This window comes from Aptenodytes patagonicus, chromosome 12 (assembly GCF_965638725.1).
Source record: "Aptenodytes patagonicus chromosome 12, bAptPat1.pri.cur, whole genome shotgun sequence".
Lineage (NCBI taxonomy): Eukaryota > Metazoa > Chordata > Aves > Sphenisciformes > Spheniscidae > Aptenodytes > Aptenodytes patagonicus.
The window spans coordinates 17787221-17813408 of record NC_134960.1 but is presented as its reverse complement, the minus strand read 5'-3'; the positions used below and the strand labels follow the sequence as shown (position 1 = coordinate 17813408).

The 26188-nt window shown below is 40.3% G+C and overlaps 1 protein-coding gene across 12 annotated transcripts in view; it reads right to left on the bottom strand.

Moving 5' to 3' along the window:
* TENM2 (teneurin transmembrane protein 2) overlaps positions 1 to 26188 on the bottom strand; it is a 763074-nt gene that overhangs the window by 45528 nt on the left and 691358 nt on the right. For all 12 annotated transcript variants that reach the window (XM_076350345.1, XM_076350344.1, XM_076350347.1 and 9 more), the window contains one exon: positions 9001 to 9147. In XM_076350345.1, coding sequence (XP_076206460.1) covers positions 9001 to 9147 — 147 coding nt within the window. The remainder of the gene's footprint in view (positions 1 to 9000; positions 9148 to 26188) is intronic.

Below are 26188 nucleotides of genomic sequence, written 5' to 3'. Positions count from 1 at the left end.
CCAATCTCGCCGTTATCTCACAAACAATCAAGCAGGCAATCAAACTGCTCTGAATTGCCAGTTCAGGACCTGGGAGGCTAGAAACATCTCTGTTCAATACCAGGGAGAAACCTGTGTATGATTCCTTTCATGTTGGAAGGTTTTTGTGCAATTATGGAATTCCGGCCTGCACACTTTCAGATGCTTACAAGAGTATTTAGAAGAGACAGGCGTATACCATAACATAAATATACACACGATTTACTGGTTTGGAACATTATTACTTATAATATATGGCTGTATTCCCCCGTACTAATTTATTCCCAGATGGCAGGATTTGGGAGTTAGGATATTTTTACCTTATGCCAACTAGTTGATCCAGCTTGTTGCAACAGCAGAGCTGAGGTATGGGTCTGTTCAGCACACGCAGCCAGAACCCGGGCACTGCTGTTTGGTGTCAAAGGCTTATACATCGCTATACTGTTTGCATTCATAGTTGCATTGCTCCTATTGTTTACTTTGTTGCTCTGAAATCTCTGACTCCATGTATAAGAGAGTATTGATTACTGTCAGAATGTATTTGTTTCTAGGTCACGTTTGCCTAACTTGCTATCTGGACGTACTATCACAGAATGGCTGAGGTTGGCAGGGACCTCTGGAGGTCACCCGGTCCAACCCCCCTGCTCAAGCAAGGCTACCAAAAGCCGACTGCCCAGGACCATGCCCAGGCAGCTTTTGAATACCTCCAAGGATGGAGACTCCACAACCTCTCTGGGCAACCTGCTCCAGCGCTCAGTCACCCTCATGATAAAAAAAGTGTTTCCCAGCATACATTTGTGCCTGGGGTTGTTCCTTCCCAGGTGCAGGACCTTGCACTTCATGAGGTTCCTATCAGCCCATTTCTCCAGCCATGTTGTACCATTACATATGAAGTAAATTGTTACAGAACCATTTAGTTGCATTAGACTCAGTTGATTAAAACAAGGGCTAGGAAAAAAATGTACCTTCTGTAAGAGAAAACTCTGCCATAAGCATGAATTTTAATTAGAATTCAGTACTTTGTTTTTTAATATATATTGCAGAGCTTGTCATCTTCCAGATTTCCTCAGGCACACTGAATTATTTATATGGTTAATTCAATGACAAAAACCTCACCATTAGCCTCACCAAGATATTGCTGCTTTTCATAGCATACACATCTGAGTTTAAAGTGGCCAGTTAGCAGCTCTCTGAAACTCTGTATGCTAAAAGAAAGAGACTGTAGAGGGGGTTAAGGTGCTGCTGAACCTCCTCCAACAACTTGAGACCAAAAGTAGTCCTGACTTGGCCTTAACTGAGAAGAAAGAAGTAGGAAATTTTGATCTGATTTAAACTGGCAGCACAGGATTAGCTCTCCATTGCTGTTCGCAGTTCTTCTGAATTCCCAAATCTTTTCAGAAACAAAGCAAGTGACATGGTATTCCTCTTGAAGACTTCACTTCTGCTAATGGATACACACATTTCTTGACTTTCCATGAGCTGTTCCACAAGATTTTTGGCAGACTTAACTATACAGCAAAAAGAAAATTTTAAAAGTATTACATGTAAGTAGAATAATCTACTCGTGCACGCCATATTTTAAGATGACCTTATTATTGTGTTCCTCTTGAACATCGTTACAAGGCCTAAAAAGCTCTCAGTAGAAATAACGATATATTTTACTCCTAATGTATTTAGAACCTCTCATCATCAGTCTTCCTTCACCACTGAATATATTTCTTACCATGTTCAGGTGACTGGGTTCCAGAATTGTGCTACACCTTTCCTTGGAAAGTTGACGCTTGAGCTATTGGATTGTTTTGTTTTTTTTTCTAAATCCTACGAGTAAATTATCTTTAGTTTCCACTCTTCATCAAATACTTGCAGGTTGTGCTTCAGGTTCAATTCATGATACACGTTAGAATGAGTCAACTCTGACCTGACATCCAGCTGCTTGAGAAAATGCTTTCCGTACCCAGCAGGGGACAATTTTGTTTCCAAAACAAAACTTCTGAGCACATGCTCAGTAGAGGGCATCCTTACACTTCACTAGCTTCGGGAGCTGGTGGCTTTCAGAGCGTAATTCCTGGAATTTTTTCTTTTTCTAATAAACATTTCAGACTGATGATTAAAATAGAGGCGGGGAGGGGGGGGGGAACAGCAGCTATTACGAACCCTGAGGGCAAAAGGGCCTTTGATCACTCTAAGGGCAAATTAGTTAATTTATCATGATCCGATTTTAATTATGTGTAGTATTAATATACCCAAGGTGAAAGAATTAGAGATGCTCTATCAGATCATCAAAAGAGTAGGCCTTCTCTCTGCCAACACAGAAATATTTTAATTGAGCTCTAAAACTGCATGCAGAACTGTTTCCACAGACAGGCTATTCCACAGCCCAGTATATCTTATTACCAGGAAGTTTTATCTAATATTTAACCCAAATTTTCACTTTTGTAGCTTGATCTAATTACTGTTAGCTATATTGTCATACATCATTCAAAATAATTCCTCAGAAGTTCCTGGTGCTAACAAGAAAGCAAATGCTCCTAATCCTGCTCCAGCCCTGTTCTTCCATTAGCCAAACTGGAAAGCCTCTCTGTAAACTGTCAGGATATCCATCATACCACGGGCTTTTATAACAAACTGTGAGCACAACAGCGTATTTTCTGAACCATAAGCCTAAACCAAAGCTGCCTTTCAGGAAAAGTTGGATTATAAATCTCACATTGTGGTAAAGTGGAATAAACCTGGCTTCTGTGTAAGCTGGGCGTGCCTCCAAATGCCCCAAACACTCCCTAATGATGTTTTAAAGTACCCTGGAATATGACGTTGGTAGAGCAACAGCCCCACTTCCCTTGCCCGCTCAGGATCCCCGTGCTGCCCAGAGCTCTGGCAGTCAGGAAAACCCTCATCCCTAAGAGCATCAGCTGGAAGAAACTACTGCAGGCGTAGCTCCAGCTACGCACTGAGCGCGTGGTGGTCTTTCAGAACCTGTGAGTACTGGTGGATTATCGGTGCTCCAACTTCAAACCACACGTTGCTTAGAGCAGAGTTGACCTAGAGGGCTCCAAGATGAAAACAATCTTGAAAAAAATGTTTGTTCAGTTCCAGTGTACGCATGGATACCTACGCAGCAACCGGTAGCTTTTCAAATTGTGGAATTTGCCGTCACTGAATTTCTTGCTTTCGCTTCTCCATGGGTTATAAGAGCATGTTATTGTAGTAACATATCCCGTGAGGGACAGTGTAAGGATAAGCTGGCTAATGTGTGTAAAGGCGATTACAGGCTGACATGAAGTTTTAACAAAATCGCATACAAGCACACTCATTAGCTCTTGTCAAACTTACATAATGTCTAGTTTTGATACAGATTTTATACTCGAGCCTACATGACTCACTCTGGCCCCCATCCACAACAGATTTCAACTACTCATTACATTTAATATTCTAAAACTGACTATTGTACAGGCTCTGGAAAGGTATTTTCTGCGCCAAAAGTATTCTGGGTATTTATATTGAGAAGTTCATAAAATCTTTTGTCTGTGCTGAATTAGAGACCCCTGCTGAGGCAATGCTTGTTGAGGCAAGCTAAATTACAGGATTTGCTTTTTTGCTGTGAAATACTTGTATTATCTTAAATGTCACGAGCCTGATGCAGTATCAAGTCACAGGATTTGTAATTTTCTAAAAGCAATTTTTTACTAAATGTTTATTGCAGGAAGACACTTCTCTTTTCTTTCTATTTTCTTTCTGTCTAATTTCAGAGATGAGTTTTCTAAGACAACTCAAATAAACAGCCTTTCAATCAGTCAAGTGCACTGTCCTGACAGTGAACTTCTCTAGAAATGTATTTTTCTCATGAATTGAAGAGAATTCATACTGGAGCAGATAGCTGGCTTTCTCTCATTCATTATCTTTAATGTATTGTGCCAAGCAGAATTACTGCCAACTGTACGTCTTGGTAGGGTTACAGCTATATAGTAACAAACTGAAGGGCAAAATTTGCCTTCTGAGATATGTACAACTCTCTTTGGAAAGCCAAGTGGAAATAAATTAAAATGAATTTTAAAAAGAATGTCCCACTTTGCATAACAAACAAGGAATTCCTCATTCTATTTAGCTTAGTATTCTGTACTGCTACGGGTTGCTTACTTTCCTTCCCCACCCAATTTTAGTCCAGATAATTACATTTTGAGAAATGTGCTCTGTGAAGTGATATAAGCAGTGACTGCATTTAAGCTTTTTTTTTTTTTTTTTAACCTGCCTGCACCTGCCCTCTCCATCCTGATCAAATCTGAAAGAAACCAATTTAGCAAAATTTTGGCTATTTTCCTTTCTCTGAGATTACATAATTTAACTGTCTTGTCAATAAAAATTATAAACATGAGTAGAGTAAGTTTGAAAGGATGCAAAAGGTGGGAGAAGAGAGAAAGAAGGAAAAGAAAAGCCTAGAAAGAGTAACCCAAGTGGGTGATACAGGACTCCTGCCAGGGCTGCTTCTGCAGAAGCCAGAGTTCTTAAATATCTCTCCCAGATTATCCCATAGAATTCAGGACAAAGGCCCCTCAAACATGAGCTCCTGGTATCGACTGCATCCAACATCTAGCAAAACTATTCTTTAGAAAAGGACTATGATGTTTGCTATGCATTACATTGTCCCTTTTACTTGGAAGCAGTCCAAGATCTAAGGTGAAGTCTAGTTAAACATACACAATTTATGAAGACTGTTCCAAGATACTAAAAGCATTTTGCAGTTTAGGAACAACTACACTATTACAAAATAGTTATTGTAAAAAGATGGGTATAAATAGCCCCTGTAGTGATTTCCTTATGCAATATGTCAAAAGAAATATGAACTTAAAAAGAAATGTACCTTCTCCCACTCCTCAAAATATAATTTCTAATCACTTAATTTCCTAAAATAGATCCACGGTGAATTAAATGGGTCATACATGTCTGTTGGGGGGATTATACATTGTAATCACAAGTATAGGTCTTAAAATAAAGCTATTTCTAATTCCTCCAAAAGATGCTTAGTAACTATTAGACTACTGAGGGACTGATTAAGGAAAGGGATTAGAGTTAGAAGTGGTCACAGTAAGTAAATGATGTAATCCAAACATGTTTTGGAAAACAGAAGCATTTTCCAATTAAAAAAGATCTTAAAAGTGCGTCAGTGCCAGAAAACCCTTACCTTTCAGTTAGGCTTCCTCTTTAAAAATAAATAAATAAATAGATAGAGAAATAAATAGACAAATAAATAGTTAAATAAGAGACTTTCAAGCTTTTTCAGCAAAGTAGCCTATGCACCGTAGCGACCCTAGACAGGTTCATAATGAAGACCCAGTTAAGCCCATATCTAGATTTGACATGTGATGGTAAGGACAAATACAGGTGAATTTGCCAGTGCTCCCTCAGGTCAGGCACAGCTCTACTCGAACAGCTCTAAGAGGAGAAAACAGCTCTGGACACGCTCTCCTCTCTCTGCTCTGGAATCCTGTCTTATTTATGTGAGCAATACACACTGACATCTCATTTAAAATGAAGATTTGTAAGTCTCAACAAGACAGGGACACATCTGCCTCTTCTAGGAATAAACCAACTAAAGGGTATTAATCTAAAATTGAAAGAAAATATTAAGTATAATCTTTCATTTTTCTCTTATTGAACTATGGTATGGAATTCGCATTGTGGCAGATAATAAGACAAAACAGGACAAATGGGAATCCCTTTGGAGTCAGTGGCAATGCTCTTCTTGACATCCATGAAATGAAGACTTGGCCTAAGGCCTTTGAATCTGATTGTGAGATACAATTGCAATAAGAATGGCTGAACAGTGGACAAGCACCAAAATATGTTAAATCTGTTGCCGCATGGGGAAGAATGGAAGACGGAAAATGATAGTTGCATTTCAGTGACACGCTGAAGCAACTATATTTCAACAACATGAATAGACGGATGGAAAAGGACGGAGATTCAGCTGTCCAGCTAAGGATCTCATTTAGGCAAAAAATTGTATTTTTAGCTACCCTACTGCCTTTCGAAAGAACAGCTTGCATCTTCAGTACTACTCCACAACTACTTGCTTATGTTAACAGAGCAACGTTGGTAATGGAGCAGCAAATGAGTTCAACATTTTGCTGCAAATAAACTCAGCTGAGTTTCAAATGAAACAAGAGACTAGGAGAAGAGGCGATTTCTTTAACTTTCAATAATCTTGCATTTTATGTGAAACTTGGGGTTCTGGTAACTAGCTGAATCTTTAACGTTGATTCCCATAGTACAGTTTTCGGCTTTGTCTAATGAGAAAATTTAATTTTATCTGTTCCTTTATATACACAGTCACAATTACATAAAGGTGCAACTTGAAGTACACAGCACACATCCCTTCCTTCCTCTCCATTCCTGCACACTCCTGTGGTCCCCCCTGTGATAGCATTAATAAACGTATAGGTCACAGGACGTGTTCCTGGCCAGATGTGCAGTGAACCAGACACATAAAGAGTAGTACAGCTTAAGGCAAAGGCAGAACTGCACTCTAAGATACTAAATATTAAGAGATTAACGTTATGTTCAGTTTTGAGTTTTGTTATAGCTCTTGTGACTGACAATTTGGCAAACTGATGGGAATGACAATGACTCTGTCCTTACAGCGCATATTGGAAAGGACCCCATGCCATCTCAAAGAAAACTGAAACTCAAAATATAATCAAGCAAACCGAAACAGCAAAAATCACAAAGGCATGAGAGAGACAGAAGAGCGCTGCAGTGCCACACAGCCTGTGGGTAACTCCCAGCCTGCGCCACCTGCGCCGTGTACAAAACACAGCGTGCCTGAATCAAAGGGTTTGTCTGTTCGGTTTTTCAGGTATACCCTGCAAGTATGTGGAGAAACAGCTAGCTGAACAGGCGTTGAACATCACCTAAGCTCCCTTATAGAAAAACTCTACAGAAACGTAATAAGGATGAGACTATTAGAGAGCAGTAATGATCATCAGATTAAAGTACTGAGCTAAGGGTGGGAAGACAAGAGATTCATTTCTGCCCTTTTCATAAAATCCCCATGTGAAAACGTGTGAGTCAAACGGACTTTTCAGGTTGTTTGGACCTTGGAACATGCATAGCTTTTCAAACTATCTACACTCCCACAAGAAGCAATGAGCAGTAACCTCTCCAGCCTCTGGAAAAAGAACAACTTCAACCTGCAAGCGTTGAGAACATCTGAAGAGTTCTCCCCTTAATCTTTCTAGCTTTCAGCTAGGCTAAACAGTTTTCTTTCAGGTGCGACTATGGTAAACCAGAAACCAGGCACCTTTCATGGTAATGCTGATTGATGTTATATGTCTGTTGTATGGCATATTTATTCTATGTATTCTTTGACTTCGACTTGCCTTCCATGAACTACGTTTTAGAATTCTGCAATTTTAAATTGGTATGAACAGCTGAATGGTCTCACTGGTCATTTTTTCCCCTGTTTGCCTATCTGTTTTACAAGTGCAGAATATTGTCTTGGATAAGTAAGTAAACATCTTATTCCAGTATTTCTAATAATGTTTTTCAAACTCATGTCTTGTTTTGAGGAAAATCTGATGATATATCCGTTTTCAAATTTTTCTTCAAAGCCTGTAAAAACTGCAAACCTAAGCAGTTCACCTTTTAGTTTCTTACAGTGCATCTTACCACAACTTTAGTGGGCTTTGTTGTATAGTTAAATGCCAAATAATGTAATCTGGCAGTTAGATTCTGCTCTTTACAATTCCGTAACGGCTATAAAGCAAGTTCCCGTTTTCTGAAATTGAATCAGCTCCAGCTCTTTTAAAATATTTCTATAAGCACTGATCACATGTGAAACCAAGGAACTAACAGAGGATTTTCAGATTAAAGCTAGTGGATGATATTCAGATGTGGTTAATATCATGTAATCAAAACCAAATATACCTGTTCCTGAGATTGGGACTTATGAACAATTTCTACACCCTGAAATTTGATACAAAATTAAAGCACTCATCTTAATGACAATTTTACCCTAGAAGCAGCCATTCAAATAAGCCAAATGTTTCTTTGCAGTTTTAGGAAATACCATGAGTAAAACATTTATTAACCGGCAAACAACAGATGCGCTCTTTAGATTAATTATTGGCCAAAGAAAAGCAAAGGAGTCTCAAAGCTGTCTCTGACGTTTGACTTTTAATGAAGAGCAAAAGTAAGTGAAAAAGACTTTAAGTGACTTACTAAAGACACTGTAATGAAAAGTATAAGAAAGCTGCTTCAAATGAAGGAGACAGATTAAGCAATCTTATTTAGATGGCACAGCTTCTCAGCACTGCTTTCAGCCCAGCATAGCCTAATACACCATGGAAGGCTCTACAAGATGAGATAAACTAAAGCCGTCTTTGAAGGTAAACACAGAACACAAATTCTGTATTTAACAGGGATATGCCTGATAAAGGAGAGGGAAAATTGAACTGGGATCTCAGAGCCTTACCATATACGACTGTTCAGCGCACCTCACTCAGCCCTTTAAAGTCTGGCACGTGAACCGCGCGATATGACAGCAAGCTACAACCACTTACACAGGTTCTGTACATGAGAGCATGACCCTGGCCTCTAGCACAGAGCAGAAAAAATATTGCTAAATATCCCGCTCAATCAGCCGCTCTGCTTGTGCACACAGGCACAGTAAGTTGTTCTGCAATTCACATGCGCCAAGAGCCCACAGGAAGAAGTTCTGGTCCGCTGGGCCATGCTCTCCACCGTGGGCTTCAGTGGGATGCGGAGCGGGACTGAGTCTGCCTGTTCGTTCCTGACGCAGGCGTTGTGGGTCACCACATCTCTCCACAAGGCCACAGCTCGCTCAGTCTCATTTGTTTCAAAAGAAATGTAACCACAACACTTGACAACAATGACAGCCGAAGCCTTTCTGAAGGAAAATGACTCATAAAGAAAACGTGTATAACCCTCTGTTCTTTAGGGACTGGGAATTGAAAGACTTTTGCTCACCTCCCTCATTATCCTTGTTATCGGCACAGGCAGTTTCCATGGCAACGTTGCATCCAGGCCCCCTCCAGCCGCTCTGGCAGACACACTGCCAGCTGTTCTGACCCAGTGTGCATCTCCCATTGCCATTGCACAAATCAGGGCAGCCATCTGGTTGAAGAAATGGAGAAGGTAAGTACAAGACGCACTCATTCACACTGCCACTCAGACTTCTGACAATATTACTGTGCAGACAAAAAGGCTCGTTCCTGCTGGTGGGACAAACGCTCTCCTGGCCCAGAGCCACAGCCCTGGGGTGGAGAAGGAGGGTAAGGAAAGGGGATACCTCAGAGAAATGGGGATTTAACTCAAGCCAAAAGGCAGGAGGAGTCCTACCATCAGCCATAATACATGTTTTAAGAACCCTGTAAAGGTTCAGATCTTGAGATGACAGAAATTACAGTCTGCTGGCAGAAGATCACAGCTTCTTATTTTTCCCCGCTGTATGTGTGTGTATATGCATATATGAGGGAGAATGTCTTCTTCAACAAGCATGTCAGTGTTCAGAGTGCCTTTTGTATTGCGCATTGCATAATTCTCCAGAGCTTCTCTAAACACAAAGTTTAAATAAATAGTTTTGAAAATATTTTCCTTCTTTAACAGTCATTTTAAAAGACCTACTTATTTAACACTAAGTTTGCTTATATGATGTAACATTTCATGCTTTCTGAAAGACACGTTAGAAGAGATATCCCACAAAAGATGTATGTTTTGAATTGACTGTGGGTGTGACATGACTCACTGTATAGCAAGAGCTGAATTAGGAACAAAAATATTAATTAGCTAAGGTGCTCATACATTCTAACAAAATGTCCACAGGTAATAGAATACCTCGACTGCTTTTTCCTGAAACTAAATGAGTCTCAGGAGGAGGCACTACTGTATCTTACTGAATATTCATTATGAAAAAGAGTAAGAAAACCAAATTTCAGCCTCATTATATACAATCAAATCCATCAACACCCAATCCACACAAGCATGTGTATTTGCCTGTGGAGGTGAGAGAAGATTTGAGAGTCCTGCAGCAGATCTCTCAGCACCTTTTCATTAGTCTGAGCAGGAGGAGAAGGCTGTGTTGCCATACTGACAATAGATGTTGGATCCCAGTCATTCACCAGCTGTCTCGTTTGGGTTGGAAATACAGTCTAATCCTGCCATCTCTACAACCACCAGAGAACACGGAATAATTAACCTCATTGCTGTTGGCCTTGGGCAGAAAATTTAATCTCAAAACAGCTCACAAAGCTTCATGCTCTCATTTTCCCCTCCACCAGCAGCGATGGGTCACTGTCGGCATCAAGATGTGCAGGGACCTGCTGCAGCCCTCTCAGGTCTCACCGACTGGCTGGGTCAGTCCTTTGCATTTGCCACCGTGACCCCAAGCTGTGACTATTAATTAAGCACTCCACTCCCTTCCCCTGGCATTTTAAGAGCACCAAGGAACTAATGGGCACCCTACCGGAGTGTGGATACTCTTTACACCAGCTGTGAGTGAGGAAAGCAGCAGTTGGAAATATCCTGAAAGCAAATAAATATGTTTGTCTGAGCAGCACCACTTCAGATGTGCAGCACTGGAGAAAGACTTATGACGTTATGTTGCCTTTGTGCCCCTTGGCCTCTGCAGGTGACTGGGAATAGGAGCAACTGTCAAGCTAGCACAGCTTTCATACTAGTGCTGAAAGGTTGAACAGCCTTCCAGAAATCACTAATTTAGACTCTCTGTGTGTTTCTATAAACCTGTTCAGAAAGCCAGAGCTCTGAGTTTGTGTCTCTTCCTACTCCTCCCAGCTGCCTTTGCTGTAGCCAGGCGATGTTAGAGAGACGTTCCTCTGACCCCATACTGGTTTTGACACTGCTGAAGGAGTTTCCCATGCGGGAAAGTGAGCTGCCTCGTATCCCCGGTACTCACACAACTGGTATCACAATACGTAAGCATTCACTTTCACTTTTCCTCATTGGGTTGTTACCTGATACGTTCATACTGATTAATTAAATTTTAATAGGACTAAGTAGTCCACAGCCACATTAATTTTCGATGTAATTCTGAAAGTTTCCTTTACTATTTAAAAAAAAAAAAAAACAAAACCAGAATGCTGGGCCTCTGGAAGGTGCTGGACTGAGACCTCTGAGACCTCAGCTGTCCCGCAGAAAAGGCTCTTTGTAGATAACAGCAATCAAAGTTTCTGTGCATTGTCCTGCCAGGGTGCCTGAACCTGCATCATTTCTAGCACTGGCACAGCAGCTTGATCTCCACCAAAGCTCTGTGGAGTAAGATACCACACCTCTGTGAACAGGGCCAAGACCATTCAGTTCATTTTACACAGAAGCTATCAGCAGGTAGAAACAAGTCCTAGAAGTTTTATTTCAATGCTGTTGTGTATTAAAAACATACAGTGCCCCTTTTCACGTAAATGTAGGATTATTTTGGCATTATATATCTTAGCTATAAAACGTTGCACTTACTTTTGCAGCACAGGGAATATATTTTCAAGGCATTTATTTTATCTCTTTCATTTGTCAGGTTGTTTGAATGACCGAAATGATAATGTTTGAGGGAGGCATCATACTGTAGGACAAATTTGTTTTAAATGAAAAACAAATAGTAATTGTGAACATACACACACAGTTGGCTTTATACTGAGACACTGAAGAGAATTAAATCACTGAAGCAGTTTGCTTTGCAGCGTATGAGCAAGATGAAAACACGAACAGTAGGGTGCTAGCAAAATCTCTGAAAAGTTTTATGTGCAGCTGGGGGTTAATGGACATGACTTTGTGTTTAGCTTAAAGAGAGAAGCAAGCGTCACTGGTATAGACATGATGTTGCTAGGAAACACTATGCTACCTTTATAGAGTTTATTTAACTGTGGCCTTCCAAAGACAGACTTCGTGTTTCAATAACATAAATATCATAAGGAAGGGAAAAAAACAGCAGTAGACTACAATAAGATCCAAGTACTTTGACAATAATGTCTTCCTTAAAAGATCTTTTAAATTAATGACGTATTAACTTTCAAAACAGCTTTAAGTAATGGACAACTATTTAGGTATTTTGCATGGTTATGTGTGTTTCCATACGTGTGTGTGCATATATGCATTTCTGTTCATGCCTGTTTTTCTTCAAGCAAATACTTACATAGCACTATAGTCTGTTAGACCAATATTTGTTCTAACAGCCTGTTGACCAACTAGACAAGTTGGTCTATTATGATCCATTAACGAACTATTAAAAACAAGTTTTCTTCTAAAAAAGGTTATATTTAGGCAGTGTACTGGATATCTCTATTTAAATCTTCCTACATGTGCATGCGGGCAATGATTAGTACCGATGAACATCCTCTGCACACATAGCATTTGCACGTGGCTAATGGGCCTTGATGCACTTCAAGGGGTTTTGACAGTGGACAAGGTCACAAAGTGCCTAACTGAGGTGCCTTCAGAGTCTCAGCAAATGCTCACTGCTCACAGCTGGACACATGGTCTTTGCTGGAAATGCACACTGTATGAAGCATATCCTAACACCAAGTGCATGGGTAAAGCTTGCTTTCATTCTGCAGCCCTAGCTCACTCCGAGCAGCGTATTACCTCCTGGCTGTCTTATGAATTCACTCACAGAGTAAGGCAGTCAAAGAGAGAGTAAGGTAGTCACGGAGGGAAGGGCTATCAACATCTAACCTTAAGAAGTAATCCGCCATGGTATGAAGCTCTCAGTCACAGCACAGAAAAGGGCCCTTCACGCTAAGCAGACAGGTTGCTATTTCTGGTGTGTAGAGAAATTCTACTCATCTTTTCTATTACAGTATGCTTAATGGAAAATGTCAAAAAGCTAGGTTAAAAAAGAAGAAAGTGCTTGTTTAAAGTGCTAGATTGACAACCTATTTATTCACAGAACAGGCAGAGTACGGGCAACAGCAGTTCAAGTGTCTCACACTTTTCTAGCAGTGTCTCTGCACAGGCTGCTGCTGCTAGAGGTGAAACACTAATGCAGCCCCCCTTCTCTTTCAGTCTCCAACTTGCTTGTGGGACTGGTAACTGGGAGCTTTAATACAGGTACATAGGCATTTACAATTAAAACAGCAAGAAAGATTTCAGCACTTTTTGCAATGTAGCGTCAGGAATCTGTGACTAGCATTGTGAGGGACCATCAGAGTAAGAGAAGGTTTCAAAATCAAAATACTAAAATTCATTCCTCTCCATACCACAGACAGACAAAATGTCCATGTAAAGCGAATGCTGGAAGGCAGTGGTAAAGGAAAAGGAGAAAATAAAGGCATTATATCTCTGGATCTAACAGAGAATGATGTAAACTGGTGTTTTGCACATATGAGATCCCAAAACACTTTTTAGCATTCTCACTGAACAGAACAATCTCTATGATCTTGCAGTTCTGGAACAGTAGGGCTAGTGTTTAATGCCTGAATTTATTTCCTCTCTTAGTTTTTTTTTTCCAACTACCCAACTAAACTGGAGTAACAGAACAAATACATTAATGGATTTCATGGGGTTTCTTGCTCCTTTTTGTTCAAAGAGGCTGTTACATTCTTAACTTGCTCATAGTTTAAAAAGCCCATTTCTTGGCGAGTTAAAATCATACCACATCTACAGCGGTAATTCGCATGAGAACGCTGACTCTCATGGATCGCAACAAGGGCTTGAAGACAACTCTGAAACTCTACAATTTGGTACGCAGAGATTCAGCAAATTGATCTGTTTCAGTGCACGGGGACACCTGCCCCCTATATACCTACATTGTTTCTCAGTAGTTGAGAGCCCTCCACTTGCGTTTCCTCAGCTTATCCATTCCAATGCACGTATGAGGGCAGTACGTTACAGTGAAAGGAACTTTGGTGGTACATAGTACAAATGAATACTCAGTAGCAACACGAGAGGACTGTGGCTTAAGAAAAAAAAGTGTGGTATCTTTTCCATAAAATAGTTGAGGTCCTTCCTCTAGGAATAAATCAGATTTCTGTCTCTTGACTGTGCCTATGACTAAGAGGAAGAGGATCTACCATGGATGCTAAGTAAATAATGTAGTATCAGAAGAACAGGACACTAACAAAACACCACGAGAAATGAGAACGTGTCAATATGAAGAGGAGTATTTAGTCAACTACTACTATATATATAAAATTATTACATTCATCTTATTTCACATTATTAATATTCATGGAGAAAAGGTTTGAGACCTTTGGTTAGACACGATAGGAAAAGAAAGCTCCTGTCTGAAAGCTTTTATAAACCAAAAGACAAAATGAGCTTAAAATACTAGATTTTGTTATTTGTCTGTAGAGCTCCACATTGCCACAGTCCATGATGGGGCCTACAAGATGCTATAACAATACAAATTAAAGTGTTTTTCATAGCAACAACGGAAAAATAAATAGTCTAGAAAACAACAAACACTGCTGTTACTGAGGTCATTGTGAGCAAAATTAAATCTACTGCTTCCTCCAGGCCTATGTAAGCTTTATCTATTTCTATGGTTTCATATTTTCAAAACTTATGAGAGATTTATGAAAAGCTGAATTTAACAAGAAAGTCTGCAGAATCATTACGAATAGTAAGCAAAATCAACATGGACAGTACTTGTTTCTAAGAAAGTGATAGTACTGGATATGTTTACGAGAGAATACTTGTAAGTTTTACCTACAACGAAATTATTCTGAGACTAAATTATAAAGTGATTAATTCATTTTTTAACTCAGCAAATTAATTTCCAGGATCTAGGCAGTACCTCAAAAATTGTAATCCAATTTTGGGTAAATTCTGCACAGAGTTCCTTTTCATTCCACTGATACGCACAAACCCCAGGTATACAAATACACGTGTACCCAGCTACCCAGGCATATATAGATTTTCCTTTGTATAAACTACTTTAAAACTCCAAAACAAACATTTTAAGTAAATCAAAATATAAAGACACACTGTCTAATTAAATTGTGGTTTCAGTCTAAACCTTAATAATCATCAGAACTCCCAGTTACGGTGGGGCCAACCACTCTGAAAAAGGAGGAAGGGAAAGGGCAGCCAGGGAAAAAGAAGTTAGAGAAATCTTGTTCTTCTTAACGTTTTCAAACTTCGAATGAATAGGTAGCCTCTTAGAATAATTAAAGGAAAAAGGGGAATAGGAGAGGTGGAGGGAAAAAAGTAAAATCTCTCTAGGTGATGTCTTGTAACCACTTAGAGAAGAGGACAATGTTTTTAGCTTCTACTCAGTTTGTACACGGAAAATCAGATGTAAATCAAGAGGTTACACCTTCTGAGTCCTTCTGATCCAAAGCTGTCTATCAGCCATCTATCCTCCAAACTCCTCCAAACAATATCTTCAAGCAGATAGAATGGGTTCCCAGCACCTCTCCCCATTTAGCACGCATGTAGTGCAGCTATCCTCTGGAATGTAGTATCTCTTGTTTATCTTTCCTCCTAACCCCATTTTACACATCCTTATCCAAAGCCTGCTGGCAGTCGGTGGAGTCTTTTCATCGACTTGAACTGACACCGGACCAGGTGGTCCTATGGGTGAAGATGCCCTGCGGTAAAGAGTCTGTTGTACAGCACAGTGTTTTCTCGCTCACATGAGTTTCACGGGGAACATTTAAATTACATTTAAATCCCCCTCATTACAGCTGTTAACTACAGAACTGTAGCAAATACAAATAGTCTGGGATATGATGGTACCTACAGAACACAGAGAAATGACTTAAAAGCAGTAATGATAATAGCCTGTTTAATTTGGATTTTAGAGGATAATCACTGTTTTCATATGTTTTGCACATTCCTTCAGTGAGTTACTGGTATGCCTACGGCTATCTAGCAAATAATAAATGAGGTACGTAGAACGAGGTACCTAGCAACACTGAAAATAAAATTATGTGTTTTATTTGCTATTGTTATTTTTTAATCCTTCAATTCCAAAGCCTACAGGGCTTAGTTAAAGCCAAAGAAAGGGCATACAAATAAAAATGACACATGGTATTACGGTAGGCACACACAAGTTATTTTCTACAGAGTAATATTTCAACTGAAATAAACTCAAATCCAAAACATGTAACTAAACATATGTCAATGCAATATAGTATTGCTTGAGTGAGAGGTGAGGCCCCTTTGAGTGAGTTTGGACAGTTCCAGAACAGGCTAGAGAGCCATGCAGAGGCACTAGCTCAGGTCTTCGAAGCAGGACAGTCACACAGATTGACAAATTGTTAAAAATTAACAATTTCAGTGTAATAAAAAGCCCGACTTCACTGCTCAAGTACCACAGCAGTGCTGCTTGCGGTTCCAGAGAGTGCTGACACAGAGCAGGAGCTTCTCCATGGCACTGAAACATTTGTCACCAAAATCCTCTGACTGGCTTCCTTGCTTCTTTTTCTTTTCTTTTTTATTTTTTAGAGAAAACTTTTTTTTAAACTTAACCAATACCTTAAATATTTCTTTAAGCTAGATATCAAACAAAAGAATGTATGGAAAAAATAACTATTTGCAGATGTGTTGGGGGAGACGAATACATGCCTGAGTTAAAACCAAAGAATGGGCCAGCTACAATTTTATTTACTGAACAGGCTGAAAAAAATGGAAAGGCCAAGAAGTAAGTTTCAAGAGTCCAGAATCCTGATTTCCTCCACTCTAATACTTTCTGCGCAGGCAGACAATTATGAATGTTAAGTAAGGTTCCTTAAATTGCCTGGCATATGTAAGCCATAACAGAATTTCCTTCTGATTTCTATTTACTATATATCTATGCAATTTCTGTCTTCACATGTAAAGGTAGGAACTCGGAGAACATCCAGCTTTCCAAATGAAATAGGAAAAAGTGAGAAAAACATGTGCGACTGTTTAGAAGAAGAGAAGTAAACCTCACACAAAGGGGAACTGCTGGTATTAAAAAGGAAGTCTCAAGAAAAGTCATTTGCATCTTCCTGAAGAAAAAAACCTATAAAAAAAAGATACAGACACACACACACACACAAAAGACGGAGGAAAGCTCATGTTGCAATATAGGTCGCAAAAATTTGAGATTGAAAAAAAGCCCACGGGTGTCAGAGCATCATGCCTTGTTAACAAGGGATTGTTCCCAGCAGTACATTCCGTTTTATCCAACTTCATTTTAAGCGACTCAAGCAGATGGGCTCCCATTACTTTCCTGGAGGGAGACACCCTCGAGGTCTCCCTTTTGTGCATAACCACACGACCAACAGAGTTCTCTAACTATCACCAGCTTTTGGTGTGACCCCCTTCAAGCTGCCAACAGCTGGGCAGTGAAAAGAGGGTGACAGTTTGTGCTACACTGTCCTGAGACTTGAGGAAACTGTCCTGGTTTCGGCAGGGATAGAGTTAATTTTCTTCCCAGGAGCTGGTACAGTGCTGTGTTTTGGATTTAGGATGAGAACAAAGTTGATAACACACAGATGTTTTAGTTGTGGCTAAGCAGTGCTTACACTAGTCAAGGACTTTTCAGCTCCCCATGCTCTACCGACTGAGAAGGCTGGAGGTGCACAAGAAGCTGGGAGGGGGCACAGCCAGGGCAGCTGACCCCAACTGACCCAAGGGATATCCCACACCATATGACGTCATGCTCAGCATGTAAAGCTGGAGGAAGAAGAAGGAAGGGGAGGACGTTCGGAGTGATGGTGTTTGTCTTCCCAAGTCACTGTTACGTGTGATGGAGCCCTGCTGTCCTGGAGATGGCTGAACACCTGCCTGCCCATGGGAAGGAGTGAATGAATTCTTTGTTTTGCTTTGCTTTTGCTTTACCTATTAAACTGTCTTTATCTCAACCCACGAGTCTTCTCACTTTTACCCTTCTGATTCTCTCCCCCATCCCACTGGGGGGGAGTGAGCGAGCGGCTGGGTGGTGCTTGGTTGCTGGCTGAGGTTAAACCACAACAGAAACCAAACAGATCAATAATCAAAAAATCCCTGTCTGCTCAGCAGGTTGAGTATACACAGAGAGCTTCAGCTGAGCCAAAGAATTTGGGCTATTTATGTATCTAAAAGACAGTTTCAAGAAGGAAGGGAGACTGCACTGATAGGAAGTTTAGTTATAAGACTGAGAAGCTTCTGCAATGCTAAGAGACCAAGTGCTCCGCTGTAGCCAGGAGTCCAGATCCAGCCCCGCAAATGTGGGATGTCTATGGGATCCTGTCTCCACACAGCCCCCACAACATCCACAGACTGCAGGCAGGGGTAAGGGATGGTACGAGTGCGGTGCGCAGGCAGCGTGCTGTCTGCATGCCCCGATATTGCTAACCTTAACACAGAAGATGCATCACATCCTGCACAGAAACCAACTCTCTGCATGGTGGCTTTATCAATGATCAGGTGATGATCGTTTCAGATGTGTACCGGCATAAGCAAAGTAGTTATACGAAACATATGGACATAAGTAAAGACACTGCTGCAGCCCAAAAGCTACAGCATAGCTACAGAGTTTCTTCTACAGGCTAAGCAGATTATTTGCTGAGATTTTGAGTGAGAGCTAAAATTTGACCCTAGCAGCACATTCAAGTTACACAGTGTATTCTTTTCAAACAAGACTCATATTTAACTCATATTCATATACCCAATAAAAAGATACATTAAAGATGCAGTAAAATTTCTGTTTAAGATAGCTGCTTCTTTCAAATTAATCTTACTGTAACAAAATCCATTTAGAATATAATTCTGGGTGAAATGGCATTCATAAAACCAGTACCACAACCATAATCTTTTATTGTATTAATGTTTCTGATATGGGATACAAGGACCAGCATCATCCTTTGTAATAGGTAATATCGCTCCTGAGAAAGAAGCTGCCTCAAGTTGGATTTATCTCTAAAACGTCTATATAAATAGTTTAGTGGCAGCGTAATGATAAAGTGACCTATCAGACAGGAGGTATGAATTCAGTCAATTGAAGAGTAACAAGCAAAACATTGACCTCATATTTAAAAGAATATATAACCTAATTAAAATGTGATAACTAAAATCCCTACATTAATCACAGTGTTACGGCAGGGAGTTTCAGTCATTTGTTCATAAAAATTAGGATTCACAAAGTAATTGCTACGCAACCTCCTTGCACACAATGCAATTTGCTTTATTATTTGAAATATGTGGCAGCCATAGCTTTTCAAAAATATGCACTTGAACTTTTTTGAATAAATGTTTTGGTAAAGTGTGGGTATACTTTTAGATACACTTATTAGCTACAAAGCTTCAAGGATCTCATATACGCTGATTCAGAAAGTTGCGTCACATTCCCACACTCCTTACCCATCCTATCCTCTTCATGTCATAGGGAGAGACAAAGAGGAAAAAAGCAATGTAATTCTTAAGTGATATTTGTATCTGGCAAAAGGATATTTGATATTGTGCTGTCAAATCCCAGACATTAGATTTCAAAAGTTCAGTTTCATTTGGCTAGCTGAAATTTACAAAATTCAACACAAATTACCTAATTTTTCCGTATTTCAGACAGAAAACAATGCAAAGCCCTAATTTTGCAGTTCTTAACAGCTAAGACGATGTATGAGCTCAGAATCACACCCAGCTTACTGAAGTACCTGTAGTATTCTATTCTAACTTTGGAGGAAAGCATGAAGTCACGTGGGTTTAAAGGTTTTTCTGTTTTCATGTTCCTTTATGCAGTTTTCATACAGAGCCCAGACGCCAAAGGATGCTGCTGCTCCACCCCGTGCTCCCTGTCAGACTAAGCTTGCCGGTGGAGATGGCATGGTGCCACGCTTATCCAAAGTTGAACCCGATTTAATGATACTGTGAATGCAGCTTGTGTAAAGCTAGAGGTAAGCCCTACCCTTCACCTCCTCAGATATGAACTTTTAAAATCCCTGTATACATCAAGATGCCACAAAGGTAGCACCTAATTTCAAACATTTACAATCTAAGACCCTGCTGATATAAAAAACAGATGATCAGGCTTGAAAAGGGCAGGATCGCTTGTTGCTACCAAGGCTTTGTCTGGTAGTACAGATTACTCCCAGATCTCTCATTTGATTGAAAACCCTCCAGTGAGGCAGATGTACTTTTTCTCTGTGAATGCCCCAGTGGGTCAGCAGAGGAGACAACATTGTCACTGGCTAGCTTTTCTCAAGACACAAATGCCACCCAGCATTTCTCATACTTTAAATTTTAAAGGAAAATCACAGCTTTACTGCTCAGAAAATATTTTTAAGCAACATCTGTTGCAACAAAGTTTCAGTGCAGAGGCCCGGAATGTAAATGCCAAACCAAGCTAAATCAGACATTTTCTGGCAAGGTATAGATACATTAAATATAACCACATTAAAGTAATTCTTTAGGACTTACGTAGACCTAAAACTATCCTACAGACAGGATATTTGTAATTAAGCGCGAAACACTGTCCTCTGCTGTGCTCACACATTTACACCTGAAACTAGGTCTCTAAATCAGATTTGGTAACAATAAAATTATTTCTAGCATTCTGCAAACAACGATGGCCTAACACAAAATGATAACAAGGCAAGCTTTCAAACTCCGGTCTCTTCAGAAGCAATGCACAGACAGAAACAGGGAGAACAGCAAAACCACAAACAGGTATGTTTTGCGGAACATGAAAGCTGGCGCTACAGGCAAGGCCTCGGCAGTAGCTCTGTCTAACAAAAGGTATACTGCAAATATTGAAAAGTTCACCTGTCTGAGAAAAACTGACATGCTATAATGTAAAATTAACCGTTAAATCTGAAGTGGCTAGACTTCTTGGGATCACATCCTTCTTCACTGACCAGACTGACTCTTCATCCTTCTCGGTTCTACCAGCTGAGGGCTAGGACACAAGCTGGTCCACATTGGCAAAATTCAGCCAAATTCAACAGAATTACATGGATTTCAATCAGCTACTGTGCAGCCTCAAGGTTCCTGGCAGTTTGGTGTACCTGGGCCCTTCATAAAATAGTTAAAATTAACATATTGGTTGTTCTTCAGAAAAGCATGGATTTTCTCTGGTTCCTACGCGTTAACTGACTACCAAGCATGACAAAAACCCTTGGATTATAAACTGCTGCTGGTGGTTTTACAGCCCTTCCTCCCTCCTGAAAGGGTCCTGGATAACTAGCGCTTCTCCTGTCTGAAAGGCAATGAATCACTTAGAAACGCAGATTTCCTTTCATCAGACTGGCATGAGCCTGACCATTCCACAAAGAAACAACCCTTGGATGCATCCATTCTAGCTAAATATCACTAGCACCAAATTTTCCATTTCCAAACATTTTTATAAAGTCCTACTAAAACTAAACTAATATTCTAGACCTAATGCAATTTTGGATTTTCAGGGAAGACACAGTTCTCAGTTCAGTCATTAACTTCAGAATAATTTCATTCACTTCACAAGCCCTCCACATAGGGCATACAGGAGCTGTGCTATCAACCACTTCGGAGGGACTGTCAGACTCCATTTCATACCTCCCTTACAGTCCATTCAGCAACGCGATATATACGGGCGTAAGCCAAATTGAGCTAAGTGAATACTGAACCATTTCTTCTTAACAAGAACAGGTACATCAAATATTATTTTAATTCTCTCACCAATGGCTTACTAAAGAAATTAAAAATCAAGTTCAAGGCCTTACTTCTTATCTGGCAGGCTCAGGATATTTAAGAGGCTGCCTAAGGTACAGGGATGGAAACTGGGGTCAAGAGCTCTGCTAAGCTGACAAAAACTAATCTTATCTCATAGAATCATAGAATAGTTTGGGTTGGAAGGGACCTCTAAAGGTCATCTAGTCCAACCCCCCTGCAATGAGCAGGGGCATCTTCAACTAGATCACGTTGCTCAGAGCCCCGTCCAACCTGACCTGGAATGTTGCCAGCGATGGGGCATCCACCACCTCTCTGGGCAACCTGGGCCAGTGTTTCACCACCCTCAGCGTAAAAAATTTCTTCCTAACATCTAGTCTAAATCTACCCCCCTCTAGTTTAAAGCCATTCCCCCTTGTCCTGTCGCAACAGGCCCTGCTAAAAAGTCTGCCCCCATCTTTCTTATAAACCCCCTTTAAGTACTGATAGGCTGCAAGAAGGTCTCCCTGAAGCCTTCTCTTCTCTAGGCTGAACAACCCCAACTCTCTCAGTCTTTCTTCACAGGCGAGGTGTTCCATCCCCCTGATCATTGTCGTGGCCCTCTTCTGGACCCGCTCCAACAGGTCCGTGTCTTTCTCATGCTGAGGGCTCCAGAGCTGGATGCAGGACTCCAGGTGGGGTCTCACCAGAGCAGAGTAGAGGGGCAGAATCCCCTCCCTCGACCTGCTGGCCACGCTGCTTTTGAGGCAGCCCAGGACAAGATTGGCCTTCTGGGCTGCGAGCGCACGTTGCTGGCTCATGTCCAGCTTTTCATCCACCAGTACCCCCAAGTCCTTCTTGGCAGGGCTGCTCTCAATCCCTTCATCCCCCAGCCTGTATTGATACCAGAGGTTGTCCCGACCCAGGTGCAGGACCCTGCACTTGGCCTTGTTGAACCTCAGGAGGTTCACACAGGCCCACTTCTCGAGCTTGTCCAGGTCCCTCTGGATGTCATCCCGTCCCTCTGGTGTGTCGACCGCACCACTCAGCTTGGTGTCATGTGCAAACTTGCTGAGGGTGCCCTCGATCCCACTGTCTATGTCATTGGTGAAGATATTAAACAGTACCGGTCCCAATACGGACCCCTGCGGGACGCCACTCGTCACCAGTCTCCATCTGGACATTGAGCTGTTGACCACTACCCTCTGGATGCGACCATCTAACCAATTCCTCACCCACCGGACAGTCCACCCATCAAATCCATCCCTCTCCAGTTGAGAGAGAAGGATGTTGTGGGGGACCGTGTCCAAGGCCTTACAGAGGTCCAGACAGACGACATCTGTAGCTCGATGTGTGTAGGAGGTGGAGATTTTAAGAAGCCGATTCAAGACTGTGCAATGAATTCCTTTACTCCGTAAGTAAGTACTTTCGTATATATTTAAAAAAAAAACCACCTCACATATTATCCAGTTTTGCTCCAAATATAAATCATATTTCTTTGACCATAACTCCTTTATATACAAATAGCTTTACAAAGCAGAGGAGTTTAAGTCAACCAAAATGCTCTAGTAAGCTAAGCCAGCATTTACAGTGACCAAACAGAACTGTTTCCCTTATGTCAGTACTACTTAACAGTAGTTTACACCGGTATTTCTAATCCTATTTGAATTCAGAGATGTGAGGGAATGGGATGTGTGCACACACATGCATACACAAGTAAGGCACCATAGTGAGAACAAGCAGATATTATATACTTATGTTGCTCAATATGCTATAGAAGATGCTTAGCTAGGGCACCGAGTGGTGAGTAACAGCCCATCCCATGTACAATAAAGAGGGTTGTAGGAAGTCTGCCTTAAAAACTAATGGCCTGAGCCTAATGTCTGACCTCATAACTAACCCTGCTTTGAGGAAGAGGTTGGACTAGATGACCTCCTGACATCCCTTCAGTTTTAGAGCTTTATAATTCATAATTCTCAGGGCAGGGAATCCCAGTTTTCTCAGGCATTATTACAAAATAATTACTTGCTATTCATCAGATATTGATGTCTGCATAGAATTTATAATTAAGTAATTAACTTTCAGGTATGGAAATGCAGATCCTCTATAAGTGTGCAGGTTGTCTCTATCAGAAGAATAAATATGAGCCTTAACATAAGTAAGCATTTTCCTCCATTACCACGTTAACAGATTAGTATGCTCTATGAGCAAATATCCCTTAATTTAGTACAGAATTTTGGAACCCCTTCAGGATGAAAAGTGCTATATAGACAGATGCATCATATTTTGCAGCTGATCTTCTTAAAGTATTAATTACATGGATTCCAATAAATGGCTGCACACTGTATGGTTTCAGACTAGAGAGTCCAAACATTTCAGCTGTCCCGAAGGAAAATCAAATGAAAGAGCTGAAGAAAAAAAGAAGTTTTTTAGAAGTATTATGGGATAGTTTGGAATGAAAAAAGCCTTGATAACATACATGAAATGCTTCTCATACCCCTTCTGGCTTGCAGGAATCCTAAATATTCATGACAGTAAAATACGATTAAGAAGTGACAAAAAATAATGGGTATTTGAATATTAAATATATCTCACGTGTTTGTTAGAGCTAGAATTTATGGATTTTAAATATATACAAATGTAAAGGATGAAATAATGCCCACAACGTAGGAGCAGTATTCTACCACATAGGCAACATGTGTAAAACAAATTAAAATACATCAACAAAGCATTCTGAGTTATGTGAGTATTTGTGTATACTGAATTGTTTGGCAGATGTAGGATAGAAGATGAATATTTCACGACATCATAAAATATATTTTATAAACATGCCTTTAATTCTAAAGTGCTAGGCATCCATTCTGCATCCCTTTTCAGTATACATAAGCCTCATGAATATCATGCAATTTTCCAATTTTTATATCTACCAACTGCACAAATAACTAATAAAAGCTACAGAAATAAAAATGTTGTTTTCACAAACAAACTGTTTTTAATCCTGCATGCACAGACAAAGCGTAGGATAGCTCTCTTTTTGTTCCTTCTTTATCTGCCTAAGTGGTGAAGGAAAAAACCCTCATAATCCTTCAAACATAGCCAGTTGTCTTGATATTTAAATACTAAATAAATCTGGGAAACTGATTTTGATCTATTAGGGAGATCATCTTCACCATTTCGCCCCCAAGAAAGCCAAGAGTATTTAATCTGTACTTGGAAGAAATTTGAAAGAGAAAAGACTCTTTAAGCTCTGCTTGCTTTATATTAAAAATATTTGCTATCTGGCAACTGATAGCTCTGCTCCTGCCCAGCCTCACTAGAAGTGACCTTAATTCTCTGGAACAAACACTGAAGTCTTTCTGCTTATAGACAGGATATTTCTTTTCCATTTCTCCACTGAAGCCATCAGAAGCACCAACCAGGCTTTTAGCTTGGTTGCCTTGCATCTATATTTGACAGGGTTTTTAAGCCGTGCTGGGACAGGCAGGATGTTATCAGTTATAATGGGACTGTTTGCTAGGAGCACTTCTCTCAGGAGGAGAAACACAATATCTAAGAGAGTTGGAGACGCAGCCAAGAAATCTAGAGATCGCTCTGCCTCGGCTGCAATACAATTGTATGATCGATACATTGAATTAATCCACTTAATTGATTCACGTCAGGTGAAAAGGTGCACAACCATTTATTGTCACGATATTTGCTTCAGGTTAAAAAAAACAACAGGGCAAAGCAGACTTAACATTATTAAAACAAAGACCAGTCAAAAGGAATTTCCAATAACAAAAAAACCCCAAAACAACAACAAAAAAATCTGTGCATGGGACATCTAAAGGACAATTTGCTACACTTTTGTGCAATCTGCTCTTTCTTTGCAACACTGCAAATACAGCATGAGTAGCTAATAGTATCTCTAAACATATCAAATAGATGCCAAGGAAATTTTACTTTTCTGTTTTCTATCCAGGTTATTAATTAGCGTTATTTACCCTCAGCGTTCAAATAAAATTATAAGTTTGGTTGGCGTACTCTGCCTGTTTCCCATAATTTCAATTGGGTATAGTATAATTTCTCATTTCTTACCCATAGTTGAACTGTTACCACATTCTAAGGAACATGTTAGAAACACGTATTAATTAGGCTTTCCTTGAGACAATAACGATTTGTTCAAAGCTGTGAAACCGAGCAGTATACAGCAGCCTTTTCCACTGCACAGCAATATTCCATCGGTTCAGAGCAGACAGCGAGGAGTACTGCCCTAACTTCAACTGCAGAGGACTTCCATAATACTCCACTCTATATTCCATGACTAGCTAGCGAAAGAACACCTTGCAACATCCAAATGTTAGTCGAAGGTCTCTCACCTGAGGGTTGATGCAGTTTGACTCTACTGACTTTATGAGATCTCCACGGGTCTTCATCAAGCAAAGTGAACTTTGGAATGGCTTTAGGTTTCAGAGTAAATACGTATGTGGGAATATGTTTAATCAGGCATAGTGCATATCCAATTTACTGTAATAACTTCTGTAAGCGGTTAGGAAGTTTTTGCAAAAATCCTTCTTAACTGGGTATCACTCACTGGACAAACCATCCTGCAGTTTAATGACATCGCCTTTCTCCTCAAGGTACAAATCAGTAAACTGAA